Consider the following 21,059-nt stretch of genomic DNA (forward strand, 5'->3'; position numbering starts at 1 on the left):
CCCTCCACTTTCTTTGCAATCTGTTCAGCAGGAACAAAGAAAGGTGTGTTCTTGTTTCCAGGGATTATTCTAGGAGCTGTCGGTAAAGTTTTCAACGCTATAATGTTTTGGGTCTTTTGGCCATCTTTAACAATGGTGTAGCAATGCCATCTGACGATGCATCCCGCGAATATGCGAAAGGGTGTAAAAATGAGACTGGAGATTGTCTTTCTATCTTCCTTCGTTTTCAATTCTCCAGCGTACTGCCGAGTGTCGAGCTGACCACCGCGAATCTATGTAATGTCGACAAGAATGTTGACGTTTAATTCAGCTCGTCGGAAGCAAAGAATACGCGCCGCACGAGTCTCGTGAATAATGTCAACAGTTTCCTCGTAACTTGCCGCACGCGATCGTGATAATGTTACGCATTACAGGGTTCACGTAAACTTGTAGACTTAATGAACGAACGATCTTTGTACGCGCGAGGGCTTTGGCTCGAACTGTGACGCGCCATATTGGTTTAAGAGAATTGTTCATGTTAGTGGGCTTTCGGTGAATCAGTTGCAAATGCACGTAGAATAATAGGGGTATCGACAATGGAAGAGACCAAAATCATTTATCACATTGACGACGAGGAAACCCCTTACCTGGTGAAGCTCACTATCTCACCGGAAAGGGTCACTCTTGCCGACTTTAAAAATGTCTTGAATCGGCCGAATTATAAGTATTTCTTCAAATCAATGGACGATGATTTTGGGTAAGCATCGTATCGATAGGCATATCTTTCGAATTCTACGTTTATATTACTTTTGGAGTACGATCGGCTACTGTCACTGCCCCGAGACATTATCTTTCATCTTCGAGCCGAGTCAATGCCCTACGATTTAAACAGTATCCGCTTTCGTGATAGAGTTATTATTTGATAATTATTTCTTATCCGCCGCTTGTTTTTGACAGCTTATTTGAATTACATCAGATTTCTTCCTCTAAAAAAATTTAATGCTTCTTTCTATAAACAATATTTAATTATGTTATTCATAAATTTTTTTTACTATTATATTTACATTCATATGTATATTCTTAATATTATTTACACCCTTAAATTTTTGTTTAATTTCAAATTAGGTATAATAATTTAACATTATTTTTATTCTTTCTTAACAGTGTGGTGAAGGAAGAAATTGTAGATGATGATGCTCACCTTCCCTGTTTCAATGGACGGGTTGTTTCTTGGGTGAGATTCTTGAAAAAATTCTAAATAATCATTAGTAGTCATCAGAAGAATTATGATAAGCATGAATAGATTATAAAATAAACAGTTGTTGAAATATTAAAATATCAAATTCAACAACAATGTTTTTTTAAAATTACACTATTTATATAAGTTTTCTGATTATTTATGTATCCACAAAACTTTAAGTCTGAAAGCATGTATCATTTAACATAGGATAAAGGTAGAAAGTAATTTAAGATTTATTTTAATGAGTTTCATACCATATGTTACTCTCATAGTTTTTTTCTTGAGAACTTGAATTAAAATGAAAATACAAATCCTAATTAAAAAATGAATTTATTTATTGATAGTTGGTGTCTGCTGAAGGTAGCAATGTGTCTGATGGCGCTTCACAGTGCACTGATTCAGTGGCACACAGTGAAGCAAAGCATGATCGTGTTGATCATGTGACACCAGGTCACACAAATCGTGGTCCACCACCACTTTCACATGATGACACTTTGACTGAAACTGAAAGTATGATAAGCAGTCAGCAAGGGCATCATTTACATAAAAGTTCAAGACATCATTCAGATAAATATGAAAAATATAACAAATATAATGGTATGTTATTAATTACATTAACATGTTTCTAATCACTAGAAACTGTATTTCCAATGGTGTCTATATGAAAAATAATACCTATAGGAAGCTTTTATTATTTATTGATTTATTGATTTAGGGCTTCGTATAAACGGTCACTCGAAACATAGATCAGGCCATGGTTATGAGACTGCTTCTATTTTAAGTTCAGATTTAGAGACAACAACCTTTTTAGAATCGGATGACGATGCAAGTAGCCGTATAACATCAACAACGGGCAGACACACCAACATGAGTAGCACAGTTGACAGAGCTACTTTAGGTAAATATTTTTGGTAAAAGAAAAGGGAAGTTTAAATGGACGAATAAATTTTTATATTTCAACATTAGATCGGCGTCGACCGCAAAGAAGAAGGCGTCATAGATTACCACCTATGTCTCGAACATCATCGTTCAGCAGCATCACAGACAGCACAATGTCTTTAAATATTATCACAGTCTCATTAAATATGGATACTGTTAACTTCCTTGGAATTAGTATTGTTGGTCAAAGCAATAAAGGTGGAGATGGGGGAATCTATGTTGGTTCCATAATGAAGGGGTATGCATGTATTGTACAAACTGCTCTGTATAACGAACTATTAGAACGGAGTATTTGATAAAATAAATTCCTCAATAAAAACTTCATATAACAAATTTTAATTATGTATAGGGGGGCAGTTGCTATAGACGGTCGAATAGAACCTGGTGACATGATTCTCCAAGTAAACGATATTAACTTTGAGAATATGTCTAATGACGAAGCGGTTAAAGTATTACGCGAGGTAGTTCAAAAACCAGGGTATGTTTAAAATAATTTGTGATAAATAAAAAAATTCGCTGAACACCTTGTTTTAACCGTAAACACAACTTTTAGACCAATCAAATTAGTTGTTGCAAAGTGCTGGGATCCTAATCCAAAAGGTTATTTCACAATACCGCGTACAGAACCTGTACGGCCTATAGATCCTGGTGCTTGGGTGGCACACACAGCTGCTATAAGGGGTGAAGGTTTTCCTCCGCGTCCTCCAAGTGCTACGACCTTAACATCGACATCGAGTAGTCTTGCAAGTACCTTGCCAGACACAGAACGTAAGTTCTTACGTTTTAGAAAGACGTATCGTAACTTGACACAAACGCTAAGTAAGTGATATTTTCATTAGGACCATTGGAGGAACTTCACCTTACGGTGAACACTGATATGCCGACAGTAGTACGAGCAATGGCTCGGCCTGACTCAGGGTTGGAAATTCGTGATCGTATGTGGCTTAAAATAACAATACCAAATGCATTTATCGGAGCAGATGTAGTGGACTGGCTTCATACTCACGTGGAAGGATTCATTGACCGTCGCGATGCAAGAAAATACGCTTCTCTTATGCTGAAAGCTGGTTTCATTAGGCATACAGTGAACAAAATAACATTTTCTGAACAATGTTACTATATATTCGGTGATTTATGTTCAGCTATGAGTAGCATGAAACTAGATTGCGATACTGTCGGACCATTACCTCCACCGAATGCCTGGGACATGCCTTATTCAGGAACATATGCGCCTCATTCCGCGACCGGTTACAGCCCGATGCCGTTTAACTTCACTAACGAACCGACTGTGTATGGTTATCATCGCGAAGAAAGTGTTCACAGTGGTTCAGGTGAGTCATCTAATTACATAACAATTATATTGATAAATGTTAATTATATTTATCAAAATTATATCGTATTTTATCAGGAGGCAGTAGCGCAGGTAGTGAACACATTTGCAAAGAACCTATTCACGATTTGAAATCCTGTTCTTCAGCGTCTGAATCCGAATTGCATATTCCATCAGTGCCAACAATGCCAAGTAAGAATTCCGGAAATGGGAACGGTTCAAACGGAAAGAGGTCGAACGGTAGTCGCAGTCGTTCCAGTGGTTCTGAACAGTCTGTGCAGACAGGAACTGGTTCAGGAAATCAACAAAATCAACAAGACTTATCTGGTAGTAGACAGTCATTTCGCATTGCGATGGGAAATCCTTGTGAATTCTTTGTTGATGTTATGTAGATGCCGGTGTTGTAAATAGATGAGTTATAAATTTGAGCAGAAAAGAAAGCAAACATATAAATTCAACACTTGAATGAATACTTCGAAACATTTTATGTGACAATTTTGCAAGTTCACGTGAATATTAGATTATTCTCTTCATTCTACCCTTAATATTACTGTTACAATTTTCTTTCCATTAACACGAATATTAAATTGTTGATAATGCATGTCTTCTGCCGTTCGTAATCAATATTTCAAAGTATTTATTCACAGCCTTTTACAACTTGTTGTTTCAGGTTTATATAATTGACAATAGAGATTTGATTAATTTGTTTATACATGTCGATTCAACTTTGCATTCCACTTTGTATTATATACAGTATCGAGCAAAGTAGATTCCCCAGGTTCCTGGCCTTCCCAATAGATCTCCCGTGATTCCCGGCATCCATTCATACCCATAGGCGTTCCCGAGATAAATAATAAAAAGTTATATATTTTTTTAAAAATTTTAATATTAATATCGTCAAAATTAGAATTTGTAGAATTCATGTTTCCCCTGTAACATCATTTTTCCTAGGGAAATCTACTTTGTTCGGTATTGCACTTGACAACAGTAACGTGATTAAAGTTCGTTTTTTAATTAAATGTATTTCGTATTCGTGAAAATATTTGCATGTAACGTGTACATATATATTTACTAATACAGTTCAGAAATGTTGCATCAGTATAATAAGATGAGGAAGGTATCTTTATACTATAACGATAATGTATAATGTTATTTAAATCCATTAGCTCTTTGTAGCAGTTCACTTTTATTATTATTTTATCAATACGAAATTTTCATTTTAAAATAATCGTGAAATCCATATCCGATGTAATTGTATTATGCAAAGTCGTACATTTAAACAAATTTCAAATAGAATCGTATAATTACACTTTCATTTATAATAAATGAAACTACTACTTTTTGCATGAGATATGCAACTGCTGTGTTGAAATTTAGCATACGTTTAAAAAAATTGTGACTGGTACAGTTATATTATTGTACGGGGAACTCAGTATTTAATATCAATAATTAATAATGATAATTACATTATTATATATATACACTATAATGCACGCTTTATGATAAATATATTACGTTGTAATTGTTTATGTAAAGCACGATCGCACAAGAAGTAGAGCACAAGCATGGTCATGTAAATAACACACAGTTTATGTCGACGAATTAAAGTAATAAACTATTACAACAATTCGCTATGTAATGCATGTAAATTATAATTATTTTATACGAAAAGGTACGTATTTTTATTAATATTTTTCCATTGCTTGCGTTCTAGGATTGTCTACGACAATGGGGCAGCTATTTCTTTAAAAATCGAGAGGATATTGTGTCGAAATATTAAACGATTCACTAATTATTGCTTTTTAGAAACGCACTTTCTAATCTGCTATAAACGAAAACAAAAATATTATATATATACATATGTACAAAGAAAATATGCAATAAAAAGTATGTTATTGTATATTTGGGCAATTATTGGTGAATCATTTAAATAATATGGTTCATGCGTAAAGGACGAATTTTTCATTGTATTCCTACTAATTCAAGTTATTATTTGGTAATGAAAGAGATTGTTTACAATTATGTTATGTGGTATTGCATCACAGGTTCGACAATATGTAAATAGAACGAATTATGCTCATATTAAATGTGCCATCTTATCAGTGTTAGGAAGTATTGAACAAAAAAGCAAACTGCGACATATAATTTATACATATACTAAGTGTTTCAACATGATTGAACATCTTGAAAATTCCAGATTCTTCGTACTAAAGCAAATCAAAGTGCTTTATCGTTTTGTAATATGCAGCCCTCATTTTAACATGTCAATGTGTTAAATGCAGATTTCAAAATAATAAAGCACTATTTGATTTGCTTTCATCTGAAGAATTTGTAATTTTCACTGTGTACAATATTTTTGAAACATCATGTATATACGTGCTTTCCAGGTGTATGCATTTCTTAATTGTTTATGTTTCATTCATGTCATCTTATCTATAATACGAATTATCTTCCGCATCTCACATACACAAGCTTATTTAATTTCAACAATCTTTGTAACATTTAATTGCGTCTTGCCATTGCGTTATTATTATGTAAATTTTTATTTAGCATATCGAAATAACGTGCCCTTTTTTTCTTTTTAAAAAAAAGGCCGCTAGAAAATATTTGCATTCTAAAAGTGCATTCGCGTCATTAAATTGTAAGACTATCTGAAATGTGGTATAATTCTTTCGAACGTTTCGCGTTTTTCCTTTTTTTATTTACACGAACGATCATTTCCATTACTTTCTAAATATTTATCAAGCGTATAAAGAATATTATTAATAGCATTTTTATATGTGTAACATGGAACCATGTTTGAAACTTTTGTGCAATTTTCCAAAATGAAAACTAAATCTTTTCCTTGGCATTTTATAATCATCAATATGGTAAACAGATAGGTGATAAAGAAAGTTTGTCCTTATAACGAAATAAAAAGTTTCATTGGAAAATTGCACACTGTCGTTCAATCATTCATTTCAACGAGTGTTTTTCATTTCACCACCGATTATGTAATTCGATAATTAAGAGGGTAATTAACGCAAAACTTATGATACCAACTATTATATAATTATTCTGTAAAATATATACATATATTTTATGTTGCAGACAGGCTGTACAGTATGTCTGAGAAACGCAAAATTGTTCAAACGACGAAGTTTCGTTAAAGCTAGAAACGTTAGTCAAGAAGGAGGACAAAAGAAAGGAGGAAGTGATATACATGTACAAATTTTGTGGCTCGCAGACATACTAAAGAAATTTCGTTCATTTTATTTTCTATTTATTGTGCCGCTCTAAAAAAAAAAAGGACTTGCTGCTTTCTGTCATAACATAACAAACGACTCAATTCCCTTTGCAACTTAAGTTGCGCGTTATGTGGATTACATCAATGTCAGAGACGTAATCGGGTCATTTTTGTGCCTTGTGCTGCGCTGACGGTCGACGCAGAACGGCGTATGCACGAGGAAACTTGTACTAGCGATTTGGACAACAATAGCAGAGGCAATATCTGTGAGTGTATTTTATTTAGTCACCGCGACTGATTCATTCCTTTTCTTTCTTTCAATCCGATACATTAGAGAATATTTTTTGTATTTAATTAACATCCACTATCAGCTTAGACTAAATACTACGATAATTCCAATTCTTTTAAATGACCATTAACTTTTTTTTTTTTTCATTTTTAGATTTATAATATTAGAGGATATAATATATCTATTCAATTAATGTCCATCGTCCACTTACAAGGAGAGTTGCTGTTGTGATATCTTTACAAGGAACGAATTTGAAAGAAGGAAGATTTATTAGATGATCTATCAATATTCAAAAAATCATAATTTGAGAATATCACTTCAGGAGCTCTCCTTCTTCTGTTCATCTAAACGACCATGAAATTTTGATTCCATCCGATTTGAAACGTTCTAGAGTAATTACCTGTGTTTAATTAATATCCATTATCAACCTAGATTATACACTACAGACCTGTTCTTCATTCAGATAACTTCTTGCTTCATGTTGCGTTTGGAGAAGTATATACTCTTTCAATTTCAAGTAAAACATTCTTGTCTACGTTATACTTAAGATCAACTTGATGAAATGCATCCTCGAATTTGTCTTGAAACTCTTCCCCTTTCTTTTTTTCTGCCACTGTAGTGCTTGTTTCGAGTAACTGCAGCATCGTACCAGCATCTGAGTATGTTTCAAAATCAGCGAATGCGTCTACACGAATCTATATAGTAGTGAGAACACCTGTCTCGTATGTATATTGTCGATAGAGTTTGTAATGCTGTTGCATAAATCTTATACAAGGCAAACACGTAGTTTCGTTACCCGTATCACGCTATAAATCCTCTTTTATCTTGACAATTTTTATTAGTCAATTTGAAATCATTCCTACAGATGTATATACAGGGTGACAAGAAAACAGAGGTCTCAGGGAACATTGGTACAGAGATTTACACTTTTGGTACAATGTACGCTAAAATAGTTCTCCAAAAATCAAAAGGGCACTAATGCAAGTCTACATTGCACCTTAAAAGTATAATAAACAACTTTTCTGTGATCCTGTATACATATAGTGTGTCCTTTTAGGCAATTACCAAATAAGATTCACTTTTCAAACTAAAACATAAGGACCCGTTTCTCTTTTATTTTCCAGATGAAGAGGACATTTTGGAGTACCAGTTTCTGCACAAGTGAAGACGCTCGTTAGCGCACTACGTATACGTAACGGTGGTAATAGAGGAGTTGGGAAGAAGGAAATTAAGGTATAATTTTCACTTGACCTTGATTAGATGGACGGAAGTAGCACTGGCGAAACATATATATAAATATATATATTTAATAGGCCAATTTTGATAAAGCGTCATAGAGGATAAAAAAAGGATTCAACCTCTCGTATAATTTGTAACGGTTATACATGAAATAGAATTAAGGTCATCGAATTTCTACCGTGGTATTTCAAATATCACACACGAGAATTATATATGTTTATAACGCGATCCCAATTGAAAAATGATGCCGGGTGAAGCGTGTTTTCTTTAACGCAGGGTGCATGCAAGATTGAGAATATTGTTAACTCGATACGCGAATTGTTTTATAAAATTATAGCTACTCTTGTTTCTTCGCCTTCGAACGTACGCAAGGATATCTTTTATTGTTCCTTGCGATGATATGTATATTTTTCATATGTTCTCCTGAAAAAATGGAATTAATCTAGACGACTTTTGTATTTCGTTCGCTTGTGTAACTTTGAAATTTTCATGAATGACAAACGTGTTACAGTATTGTACACTGTACTTTTAATTATACGGGTATGTGAGCATCAAATATGTAAAGTTGAAACTAACGATTTTGCGTATACCGATTAAAAACGCTAAGGTAAAGATGATATTCGCAAGAAACAAATTCCTGATTTGTTAGTACAACGTACACGACTGCAAATACTTCTCTTGTAACCAATCGTTTAAACCCTTGCTATGAATGAAGAAAAAAAATTAATTAGTATGAAGCATACTTGTATACGGACAAGTTATTAAGATATTTTTCATCGAATTTCTCATCCAAATTGTCGATTCACGAAACAATAATTTTACAATGATTATTCGCACACAGATTTGTCTGCTTTATACTAAGTAATTGAAGGACTTCGTTGTACGTACGATTTCTTATTTTTTCATGCTATTTCAATCAATTAATCGATACAAAAAGAAGGCAATACGTAAATAAACTGTAATAAAGATAGGGTTGTATAAATTCGTAAAAAAAAAAAACTTTCTGCCCCGATTCTATGCGAGCGTGCGTGCCGATGAATCGTGTGCAAGTCTCTTCCTCGTTGAAGAATAAAAAGAAACCGATCGAAAGCTCGACGATTGAATAAGAATGAAATTATTATACGTCGAGGCTTGCTCGAGAGCTGTTTCTTCTGACTGAAGTATTTTAATGTCATTTAGAGGTATCATAGTACAACGCGGCAAGATAGTCAATCGATATCGCATTTACAAACAGATAGTTCATTCCTTGTATTTTTTACCCTTTGCGAGAAACGTTTGCAAACCATTACTTCTTTTTTTAATCGTGTACGATTTTCATACGAATCGTAAATGCGACACGCTGCGTCGCGGTATTCAACGATTTTATTACTCTATTCAATTGTAATGGCGAGACGATTTGTAAAAGAAGGAAAACAAATAACGTGGAAAACTATGGCACAGTTATTTACTCAATAAACGATTTCGTATGGTGTGTGCGTGTGTGCATGTTTCGTGGGAAAATCACGAGACCGTTGAATGTTAACGATCTTTTCCTCCGTTTCTTATTTCGAACATTTGCGAATGTAACGTGAACGTTTATATCCATAGTATGTGTACGATTACACGTGGATGTAACGAATGATCACGAGGTTAATCCCTCGAGATCAGGCTAACGATACACGAAGCGTAAACTAATAGAACGACGAAAGAATTCAATACATGTAGTAGTGTGTGGATATACAGGGAAATAGATTGTAAAGATTTTTATCACTGTCTGAAATTATTATTTGTCTCTGACTTTCTTTTTTCATTACAATTTCAATGCAAAAACAGCGCAGCTGTTTCGGCAATCTACGAGGCTCATAGAGCAAACGAAATTATTTTATTACAGCGTATTTTGTTAGCGCGAGTTGTACTTCTAATTACAATTACGTTGCATGGCTGCTAATCGTCCATACGACAATTATTATTTGCATTCTTTCCTTGGTTCGTTGTTCGTATCGCGTTCCGAATCAATTAGCCATTGGATGCGGATTGAATTATGACCCATACCCATTGATGTAAGGATCTGGGTGTGCTTGGCTTCTCCACAGGAAAACAGTTTTCGAATAATTTATGGTCCGCCATCCGGGGATTAAAAACATCTCGAAGATCAAACGCAAAGCTTGATGCTCTACAACATGAACTACGATTACAAGCATAATATTATGTATAAAGATTGATTTCCAATCGTTGCATCTTCCATCGTGGCCATTGATCAGCCAACAAGATAGCAATTTCTTCATTATCGCGTCTCTCTGATTCACCACGAGGATTCATTCGATAAACTTGTCGACATAAGCAGCGTCCACAGATCACCAAACCGAGCATTTGTTAACTGGATTCATAGGCGCACCGAGAGGACAATTAAATACTTCAGCAAAGTCTTCCGAATTCGACAGAGTACCGACCACGCGAAACTTTCCGGGTGAATGCACTGCGGTTTTCAATTTGTTCCTGGTTGCTTCCGGTCTCATGGAACCACACCACACCTGGGCGAAGTTCAGAAAGAATAATTGCTTTCCGGTTGCGTTCATACCGGGCAAAGTCTCGTCGACGTCCCCGTTTACGCGCATCCATCTTTCATAAGCCTGGCGAATTCATCAAATTTATTAAATTCATTTGAAAGCAAATAATTGACAATATTTGTAACGCGATGCAACGAAAGGTTGCAGAGAATGAAAAATTCTTACCCTAAAAGCCTGTTTGATGCCGCCATTATCGGCAATATTTTCGCCTTGAGTGTTGATACCATCTATCTGCATTCCAACCTCGCTCACCGTATAATGACTATACTGGTCTGAAAGATTAAATAGTTTTCAAACTGGCGAACAAAAGTTCAAGGAGAGAAGTTAAGGGACACAGGACGGGCCTGTTACCGATAAGACATTGTGCTCGTTCGTGAAAGCCATAAATAGCTTCGTCTTTCCACCATCTATGTAGATTACCATCCTTATCGAACAGCCGACCCTTATCGTCGAAGCCATGAGTGATTTCGTGGCCGATCACGACACCGATCCCGCCGTAATTTAAGCTCCGTGGAAAGTATCTGTGATAAAATGGCGGCTGTAGTATGCCGGCTGGGAACACTGAAGGTGGAAAGTAATTTGGCAATTAGTAAAAGAATCCAATTTCGTACAGAGAAAATGGAGACTAACTTATCCTATTTTTACTGCGACTGTAATACGCATTCACAACTGCTGGCGCGGTGTTCCAAAGGGTTTTATTAACAGGACTACCCAGTCTATCCTGTTCGACTCTGGTCAAATGTTGCAAGATGTTTAATGTATTCTCAAAATACTTGTCTGGACGGATCACGACCTGAAGGATCGACGCAAATTAAATACGTTTACACGATGATCAAATTATCTAATCTCCGACAGTGTCAACTCTGAATCTTACATCCTTGTAACGCTCGTTTAACAATTCGGGCTGTAAAATGAAGTCAGGGTAACCGATCCTCAACAGCATCGCGTTTACTTTCTCGGTGGCCAATTCTTTTGTTTCGTCGTCGATCCAGGAGGTCTGATTGAGGAGCTCTCTGAACGATCGTTGTATTTCTCGGGTCATGGATAATGTCTGTGTGGAAAAGACATGGTATCTTAATATATTAAATATCACAAATAATAAGAAAAAGGTTCTTACATCATTTTTGCTTTTTTCATCAAAATACTTCTTCACAAACATGGAGCCCACAGCCATGCCCATATTAGAATTCACCTGTGCCACACAATTTTTCCATCTCGACGGTGCTTGCTCTCTACCAAAGAGAATGTAATAAAATTTCTGTTTAGCTTCTTGAAATCGATCGTCCAGATTGTTCACTCTGTGCCTCACGAATCGCCAAAGAAGATAATTCGCCACGGTTCTGAACAAAATACCATTTCACCAAATTGCTAAGGGTAGGTAAAAATTTTTAACTAAGGATTAAAGAATATACCTCGGACTGGTCTTTGACAACAAATTCACCAAATCCTGTATATACTGAAGCGCATAGACAACAACAGGTTCAGAAACATTTGTAGGACGAGCTAAAACGATTGTCAAATATCTGTGCCAATTGATTTGTGGCACTAGAGTTCTCAGTTCCCCGATGCTCATTCTCTGATACAACTCTGAAACGTTTCTTCTTTCATCGGGAGTAGAGGTGATCTGCAAAACACAAATCAATAATCGGAGAACTACAGTAACTATAATGGCAGAATATGAAACGCATACCTTGGCTAGTTTCGTTTCGAATTCGATCAATTCATCAGCATCAACGGTGGCGTTTTTCAAGGATGCACCCAACAATGTCGCAATCTTAATTAAATAATTCTTGTAGGCTTTCAGATAGATCGTGTTCGATGGTTGAAGAAAATAATCTCTCGTAGGAAGGCCCAGGGACGTTTGATCAAACTGCAATCATTTAATCATTAGGAGAACTATTTTTAAACCGAAGAGACTGAACAAAGAAACCATAATAGAGCGATTAAGGAATAACTAAACTTATAAGGAGAACTACCCAAGTGTTACACTCACTTATTAATAAAACTTTGCGACTAATTGTTTAAAAAATATTAATAATTAAAGTTAGTTACTACTTATATTGAGAAGTATGACAGACTCACACATACAACTCGCAATCTAGAGATCCACTGTTCAAATCCTTGATTCTCAACATTTCTTTTTCTTTTTTAATGATAATTTGTCTCTCTTTGAATAACTATTACATAAAAATTGTCTACATGAAAAAAATAAGTTTTTTGGGAACCAAGGGTTTGATCCATGGACCTTTAAATTGTAAGTCACAGATCGGCTCCGTGGTTAAGTACATGACTCATAATGCAAAGGTCCTCGGTTCAAATCCTGGGTTCACGTGTTTTTTTTTTTTTTTTTTTTTTTTTAGGCGATAATTATTGAAAAAGAGACAATTTATCATTAAAAGAAAAAAAAAAATGTTGGAAACCAAGGATTGGAATCGTAGATCTGTACATTGCGAGTTGTAGGTGTAAGTTTGTTATACCTCAGAATGTAAGGAGTAACTAATTGCAATTGTTAATATCTTTTGTTCAATTTGCCGTCTGCCCCCAAAAGTGGGTATAGATGCGTCCAGCTTGACGCGTTCTACAAGCTGGCAAAGTTTCATTAATAAGTGAGTGTAACACTTGGGTAGTTCCCCTTGTGAGAGTAAGGCAATTTTAATTTCGCACTCGTGAAGCTCAAGTTGGTATACAGGATTCACAAGGCTACCTGTATGACATATTGATCGCTGTTCTTAATATCCGGTGCAACCCACTCGGAAATAAGAATATCATTGTTATAGAGTCGTAATTGCGCGACCAATAGTAGCCAGTCAAATTTCTCTGGATCCCAATTTGGTCTCAAGATAGGCCATCCACCGAGTTCATCCAAGAGCTGTATAAGAGGCCGTTCCATGCGTTGCTCCAAGATCTCTAGCCACATTTCACGCGTTAAACCTCGGCATCAAGTACAATAAACTTTGTATCGCCAATTGAGCAATACATCAAGAGAATTTACCGTAATTCATGCAACTTTGGAAAAGATATTTAGCTTTCACTGTCGCATCTTCTGTGTTTAATTCCATCCCTCTGATTATCGGATCTTCAAGTAGTTCTTTCAGCACAGTGTCCAAGGATTCTCGGATCATCTCAAACGTGTCGTAGGCTGCTTTGTCTTTTGGTATAGGATTATGCCTTGCCCAATTTCCACAGGCATATTGATAGAAGTCCTCGCAGGGATCGGCGCTCTTGTCCATGTACTTCAGCATGATTTTTGCTGCGGCGAACATCTGTTTCTTAAAAAGCGTATAAGCAGAAATTACGCAAAGCTACTAGAGGGACTACGTGGCAAGTGTACCTTGAGCCTTCCTGATGGCCCATGCGTTCCCTTCACCCTTCCAGAACGCGTGAAAATCAGTACTGGTGTCGTCCTTCCATTGTTCATCGGTGATCGGCAAACCAGTGTCGGAATCGTCGACGGAAATCGAATGTCTACCACCTTGTTCACCCTCGTCTGATTCATCCTGAGAACGGTCCTCGATGTCGTCGTATTTTCCATGAAATTTCGAGTGCGGTTCTTCTTTTTTGCGAGTGTCGTATCTTAATTAAATTATATTTACATTATTATAATCATTGTAACATTTTATAAAAATTTGATATTCATTACTAACTCTTGATAATAGTTGTTCTGTATCTCGGAATTTTCTTTGATCTCATCAGCATCCTCTTCAGGGTAATAATCGTCCAGAAAGTTATCTAAATCTTCTTCAGGATCCTGATCGTTCGTCTTCTCGACATTGTAGTCTGTTGACCGTATCTGCATGAGATATCCCAATGAGTTTTCCAATATTTAATTTAATTATTAAATTAAAGGGTGTTGTTTTCTTCATCTCAAGAAATGCCTCGAGAAGACACAAATTTAATTGCCCTTGCGCGAAACGAGAGGATTGGCAGTGAGACGATCGATACTAAAACAGTACACCAGTAACGCTAATTTAATGTTGATTAACGCTAATTAACGTTGCTGCGCACGATAGTCGATGGTTGAAGATGCTCTTTTTCTTCTGTAATAGTTTTTCAATATTCCCATTTAAGAACACGTTCGTTAGAAATACAAAGGAATTCTAAAATGACTATAGAATATTAATCAGTCGTTTCCTCTTTATACACGCTCATCCTCAACTTGTATAATAAAAAAACAACTCTAATCGCCGCTCACACGTGTTCGTTCCTGCGACAACCCCTCGCGATTTCTCGGTCTTCGTTGCTGCTGTCGCGTCGATTTCGATATAATATCCTGGAGGACGAGGATACTCGGTTGTCCTGAAAACGATATTTCGTTCTCTCTTCGGGAATGTTATTCAGCCGGTGGTAAGCATGCAGACTCGAAAAGGAGGCGAGTGTTTTGATGAGAACAGATAGGAGGTGAACGAGGATAAGAATAATGAATCGAAGACGATATCGGTTAACTAGAGCGCGTTCGCTTTGAATTTGCTTGTGGATAAAGTACCCCATCCAGTTCCCTCTTGCGTCGTTGCAGCTGCCGCGGTGGAAGTAGCGTTTCCACCGGCACGTAACTTGTTTTCATTCCAGGTACTAGAATTCGGTCTTCTTCCTCTTCTTCACCGGCTCGCTCTGCCTCTCTGCTGCTGGTCTCTGCGAAGATGATTCGTATAAGTAACTCGATGGAATCTTACAGATGGATGGATTACTGCTGAAAGTTTTGATACGAGAGCTAAAATGTTGGGGTACCAATTATTTTCGGCGCTAATAACGTAGGAAACAAAAATGCAAATCCAGCTAACGTCTTTGAAATATTTTCTCCGGTAACAATGAATAAATCACGCCACGAGGATGGCACTTTACTCCGCCATTCAGATCTTCACGAGCAGCCAACGAACCGGACGTCGTTAATATCAAGTTCACTTTACGAGCCTGTCGTTGAATAGAGACTTACGCGGAAAAGTTTCCTCGGTCCTCTCGTCCTGTCTTCTAGTCGCGTGGATCAAATAAGTGCGATGATAAGGAGTCTTGCCGATCACCTGGGATCGCGATAGAGCGATAAAGATGATAGTGATCGGTAGCAACACGGCCGGGATCAAGAGCATCAGCTTGACGCGAAAGCGGCAAGTGTCGTTCCCACCCATGCACCACCTGTGGTCCCAACAAAATTTCATCGACTATCACTTCGTATACATATCATTCTGAAACGTCTTACGAACTTCAGTCGACCGGTCTCTTTGTTGATGGCCAATCGACACGAAGGGCAAGGGCCACCGCTGAAGAGGTCGTCGTCGTTGTACTGATCCATGGCACCCCTCATCTTTTCTGAAAATCAAGACCCACCCCGTTCGGTCAGTCCGGTCTTGTTACTACTTCATCGCAACACAGACGGTACGATCACAAATTACACGAGAATAAAACGAGTGGGAAAGATCGAACCCTCCTAACTCACTGATCGCGAGTCTCTGTGTAATTTTACATCGCTCGACTCTGCTTCGAGCTAGGAACACTCAAAAAGATATATGAAATCTGTAGAAGAACGAACCGGGAAGAGGGATCGGTACACCGATTAGGAACGGTGACACTGCGCGCCCGTGAAGAAGAGAACAGACTGAAGCTATTGTACGGCTCCGATCTCCGCACGAATGTTAATGTAACATTGCGCGTACGGTCAAATTAGTCCCAGCGAGACATTTGTACGGGAGTAATTTCCATATGTAACGTCGACGGTCAACGCCAATGGCGATGGCAACAACAATCGAGGCGGAGCTCTGTACGTGCACGCACACCGCGAGAGCCATTTTACGCGCTCCTTACGTCCAGTTACTCGTCAATCGACCCTAATAACTTGCAGTTATCGTTCAATAACGCGTCGCGCTGTTTTACATTCTACACGTGACCCGGCTGTTATTAAGTCTTTTCTCATCGCCAGCACCGATTGACATTTCAAGACGAACGTATATAGGAACTTCAAAAGGCGAACGAGTAATCGTCCTCGCTTTACTTCCGATCTTTCCACCCTCCTGCACGCACACTCAATTGCCAAGTTCCCAGTGCAACGTGTTTCAGATCCCTTTCCGCGAGGATATTCAAGAACTCGCTTGACGTGATGAACATAGCGGACGACGCACCATGTGTATATGTATTATGCTTCCAAATGATGAAATAGCTGACGCACCATATGCGTCTTCTAAAGAAATTGATGCTATCAGTCAGTACTGATAAAACTAAAACAAGAAACAAAAGTGTATAAATGGTTTGAAGATAAAGTAAAATAATGAGTAATCTACATGTTATCATAATTAGGAAAGATTCTTGATAGCTGGATTAAAAAATGATTGAAAGTTATGATAAAATGTTGTTATAGATTACGACAGAGTAACGAATATGGTAAATCTTTTGTTCCTCCGTTGTATGTGGACTAACTTACTGTTGACTTGAGGCTTTTTTCTGTTAATGCAATCTTCATGATTGGATAAAATATTCCAATATACTATGTTGCAGCCATAAATTTCATTTTCTTCAGGGGTCATCATTTTTGCTCGCAGACTTTGATGTACGGAACTTTAAAGGAAGATTTTAGTGTGATAATTAAATCACTAAAATGATTATTTTTACATGTTTTCAACAACCAAGCGATCTAACCACTGATTCTCCAACAATGGTAAATGCTGTTGTACAGCTAATTTCAAATTATTTTCAAAGCTGATCGTTTTTTTTTTAAGTATCAATAATTATTTGCCAATTACGTAACGATATAGAGAAAGGAAAATGTAAGAAATAAAAATTGCTTTCTACTAAAGAATAGTTTATTTTTTGTTCATTTACAATACGCGATATGTCAGCATATCATACACTGCATACCTGTTGTGCTTTCATGTTTTCGCCATAGTTGTAGTAATGATCCATTTTGACTTTTTCGTTTAATGAGAAATATGATGGCCCTGTGAATGAAATTATGGCACTGCCTAAACATTCTTCTCCACGATATAGAACAGCAAACTAAAAAAATTGCAATAAATATTATTTGCTGCCAAAGGCTATAGTACAATTGCTGAAATAAAAAGAAAAGAAAATTGTAAAGTTATACCTGTCCTTCTGTGATCGCTCTTAAAGGCTGACTAAGTAGGATTATTAATTGATTATTTAAAGTTTTGTAAACTGTACAAGGTATTACAGGATCTCTATGTTGAAAACGAAAATCACAAATTAACGTCCTAGAATAGCCATTAAGTTCGGCTGGTTCTGCCGATATCCAATGAGGAGTTTCCGTTTTCACCATATCTGAATACAATGCCGGGTGATTTGTTCCTACTACCTAATAACATGATAGATAAAAATATTTTTTTTCTAGTAAAATAAGTAGTAAGTGCATAATGAGTATACATACTACAAGCATATTATTTGTTGTAGTATCTTTTTTGAATAAATAGTATGCGTTTGGAAAGCTTTGAAGTTTAACCTTTTGGCCTACAGTCCAATGGTGAAAACCCGTATGCTTTCCTACCACTTGACCACTTTCCATGTCTATAAAATCTCCGGATTTATCAGGTATATACTGTAAATATTATGAGATAATTAAGACGCGATCGGGCTTATAGCACTCAATACGTTATTAGATTATACCTCAGATATAAAGTTCTGAAAATTTCGTTTTCCTATGAAACATATTCCCATACTTTCCTTCTTTTGAGCAACTAAATTCAATCCAGCCTCTTCAGCAATTTGTTTAACATTACTCTTCAAATACCCACCAAGAGGAAACATAGAGTATCGTAATGCTTCCTGAGGTACCTGACACAAAAAGAATGTCTGATCTTTTCCTTCATCTTGTGCTTTAAGTAACTGAACATCTGAAAAGCATATCAAATAGTGTTACAGATTATACACAAAGTATCAATATCATGCAGTCTGTTTTACTTACTTGTATTTGGTTTAAAATGTTCAAGATAAGGACCAAAACTAGTTTTAACATAATGTCCAGTTGCAATAGCATCTGCTTGGAGTTCAGACCGAGCAAAATGAAAAAAATGGTCAAATTTAATATGTTTGTTACACAAAATATCAGGATTTGGTGTACGTCCAATTTCATATTCTTCTGTTATATAGCTGTAAATGTAGAAAAGGTGAAATTTTCATTTTAAAGAAAAGATACATATAAGTACACATACTTAAAAATATTATTCCAATATTCCTTTACAAAATTGGTTTCAACAAGGGGAATTTTTAATTTTTTGCACACCCATTGTGCATATTCATAATCCTCTTCAACTTTACATACTCCTGTTTCATTAGGTATATCCCAATTTTTCATAAATACTCCAGTGACATTAAATCCTTTAATAGTGAAAAGATGTTGAATTATTAACTAAATAAAAGAAACTTAAACTTAACTAGATTTATATATTAACTCATTTACCTTTGTTTTTTAAAAGAAGTGCTGCTACAGCACTATCAACTCCACCAGACACACCTACAATTACTTTTTTAAACATTATGAATCTGGAGTTTTATTTCAATAAATAATCATGAATTATTACTGCTTCATGTATATTATTTTCTTTTCCTTGATTTTGTATTGAACCATTTTGATCTGCATCAAATATTTTAATGTTAAAACAGACCTTTGAAAGACCTAACATATATTTATGCAATATGCACATATATAATATAGTATTTAGTATTTAGTATTTACATATTTTATAAGGTAATCATTTTTGCTTGATTGCTTTTTAATACATTGAAAAAATCATTCTAATCAAAGAAATCATTTTATTATTTATTTACATAGCATGAAAATATGTAGAAAAATGTAAAATCAGGTTTTTTAAATTCAATTTTATTTCATTTATACATAAATTATAAAAAAGAGTTTCATGAATAACAAAATCTGAATTAAAATCCTCATTAATTAACTCAACGTGCTAAAGATCTGATATGGAAGGATTAGTTTCGATTTATACATCATTTCAATTTATTGTTCGTCAAATATTTCTTTAACCTTAATTACGCATGTATTGATTACTACACGTGCAGAATCATGATAGTAATATTCTGAAAAGAACTTACAAATTTACAAATATTAAAGGTTAAAGAAGTACCGAATCGATCACGTGGTATCGTATACGTATTCAATAGATTCTGATTCTGATATTACGTTTTACATGCGCATCGGATGGCCGACCGTGTACAACTTCTTCCACATTTAACGAGAAACGAATGATCGACTAAAAGAACATTACGGCATTGAATCTTAAATAAAATATATTTGAATATTTTTTCTCGTGTGCACGTGGTGTATTTTGACGAAATATCGTTACTCGTTTCCTGTGATTAGCATGTTTCGAGGCTCGCGCGTAGGTCGATGTCCGAAAATCGTCGGCCAATCGACGCACGGCTCTCTCGTCGGGAACCAGTCAAGCACGTTGACAGATATGCAACGGCTGGTCGCAGTAGCTTGCATATTACGAATGGCATTTTCTAGTGTGGATAGAAAAATATCGCGTGCTAGTTCAGTCCATCGGATTAGACGAAATTCTCGAGGCGATCCACCGATTTTGGAAGAAATGCGCGATTTCGGTGCAAGTGCAACCCATTTTGCGCAGTTTCCATGACCCAGATTACGATGGGGAGTTCGCTCGCCTTTCGGAACAGCTGTTGGCCGCGCGAAGATGTCGGCCGCGGGGAAACGCTTGGATATTTCGTGGACTGCGCGCGCCTCTTGGCGGCTTCGCCGCCACAATTTTCAGGGCTGTATCCACTCTCGACACGTTAGGCGCCTTTCAATTCTTCAATTTCATCGAGACGCGATGCAACATTTCCCGAAGAAACTTCATAATAGGTTTCTTGTGTAATTTATCAAGATGTTCGAACTTGAAAAGAAAGTATTCGAACCGGAAGCCAAAGGAATGAAATTATTATGAAAACATCTCATTAGAAAATAGTGTTGTATGGGAGATTTTTGTACACATCACGCTATCTGGTCCCTATGTTTTTTTTTTTCACGTACTATATAATTCATATAAAATGCCTCGCGCCTATTATCCCAATTTATACAAAATTATGTACACTTCGTTGGTTTGTGTTAAATTGTCTTGTATGGCGTAATTAAAATACCATATGCTATAAGAACTACAATAGTGTTGCAGCAAATAGAACATACCCACAAAGTGCGATCTTTTACGATTGTTAACGTTTCCGTAATTATTAATGTGACTTACGAATAGTTCATTATCGTGCAGACATACCCGAATGAAACTTTGGCGGTATGTTGTTCGAGACTATTCGTATGCTCT

General features: G+C 36.2%; 3 protein-coding genes across 12 annotated transcripts; 1 reads left to right on the forward strand and 2 right to left on the reverse strand.

The window, feature by feature from the left end:
• The first annotated feature begins 223 nt into the window (after nt 1–223).
• dsh (Segment polarity protein dishevelled) lies at nt 224–10,741 on the forward strand. Of its 4 annotated transcripts, none has more exons than XM_034322489.2 (10): nt 224–736; nt 1,144–1,213; nt 1,564–1,816; nt 1,935–2,117; nt 2,186–2,396; nt 2,508–2,636; nt 2,712–2,926; nt 2,998–3,489; nt 3,567–3,815; nt 8,128–10,741. In XM_034322489.2, the coding sequence occupies exons 1-10, from the start codon at nt 576–578 to the stop codon at nt 8,166–8,168; spliced, it is 2,004 nt and encodes a 667-aa protein (XP_034178380.1). In that variant the 5' UTR covers nt 224–575; the 3' UTR covers nt 8,169–10,741. The 4 variants fall into 4 exon arrangements, with proteins under 4 accessions (XP_034178380.1, XP_076544243.1, XP_076544242.1 ...); XM_076688128.1 differs by lacking the exon at nt 8,128–10,741 and adding an exon at nt 5,203–6,860; XM_076688127.1 differs by lacking the exon at nt 8,128–10,741 and adding an exon at nt 6,579–6,860.
• Nucleotides 10,576–17,409, reverse strand: LOC117603375 (neprilysin-4). Of its 4 annotated transcripts, none has more exons than XM_034322468.2 (16): nt 17,195–17,408; nt 15,984–16,089; nt 15,719–15,915; nt 15,272–15,417; nt 14,433–14,578; nt 14,120–14,361; nt 13,781–14,038; nt 13,493–13,695; nt 12,479–12,658; nt 12,201–12,412; nt 11,906–12,128; nt 11,663–11,839; nt 11,419–11,581; nt 11,140–11,349; nt 10,954–11,060; nt 10,576–10,851 (listed from the first exon to the last, which is right to left on the reverse strand). In XM_034322468.2, the coding sequence occupies exons 1-16, from the start codon at nt 17,298–17,300 to the stop codon at nt 10,576–10,578; spliced, it is 2,952 nt and encodes a 983-aa protein (XP_034178359.1). In that variant the 5' UTR covers nt 17,301–17,408. The 4 variants fall into 4 exon arrangements, with proteins under 4 accessions (XP_034178359.1, XP_034178360.1, XP_034178361.1 ...); XM_034322469.2 differs by lacking the exon at nt 17,195–17,408 and adding an exon at nt 16,310–16,463; XM_034322470.2 differs by lacking the exon at nt 17,195–17,408 and adding an exon at nt 16,217–16,433.
• Nucleotides 17,410–17,554: 145 nt separating this feature from the next.
• On the reverse strand, nt 17,555–21,040 carry LOC117603385 (mitochondrial tRNA-specific 2-thiouridylase 1). 4 transcript variants are annotated; one of them, XM_034322495.2, is made up of 8 exons: nt 20,985–21,040; nt 19,184–19,357; nt 18,936–19,101; nt 18,689–18,873; nt 18,391–18,617; nt 18,155–18,322; nt 17,855–18,082; nt 17,555–17,766 (listed from the first exon to the last, which is right to left on the reverse strand). In XM_034322495.2, exons 2-8 carry the CDS (start codon nt 19,257–19,259, stop codon nt 17,614–17,616), a joined length of 1,203 nt encoding a protein of 400 aa, XP_034178386.1. In that variant the 5' UTR covers nt 19,260–19,357; nt 20,985–21,040; the 3' UTR covers nt 17,555–17,613. The 4 variants fall into 4 exon arrangements, with proteins under 4 accessions (XP_034178386.1, XP_034178385.1, XP_034178384.1 ...); XM_034322494.2 differs by having other exon boundaries at nt 20,927–21,028; XM_034322493.2 differs by lacking the exon at nt 20,985–21,040 and adding an exon at nt 19,922–20,062.
• Between the last annotated feature and the right edge of the window lie 19 nt (nt 21,041–21,059).

Source organism: Osmia lignaria, chromosome 4, assembly GCF_051020975.1.
Source record: "Osmia lignaria lignaria isolate PbOS001 chromosome 4, iyOsmLign1, whole genome shotgun sequence".
Lineage (NCBI taxonomy): Eukaryota > Metazoa > Arthropoda > Insecta > Hymenoptera > Megachilidae > Osmia > Osmia lignaria.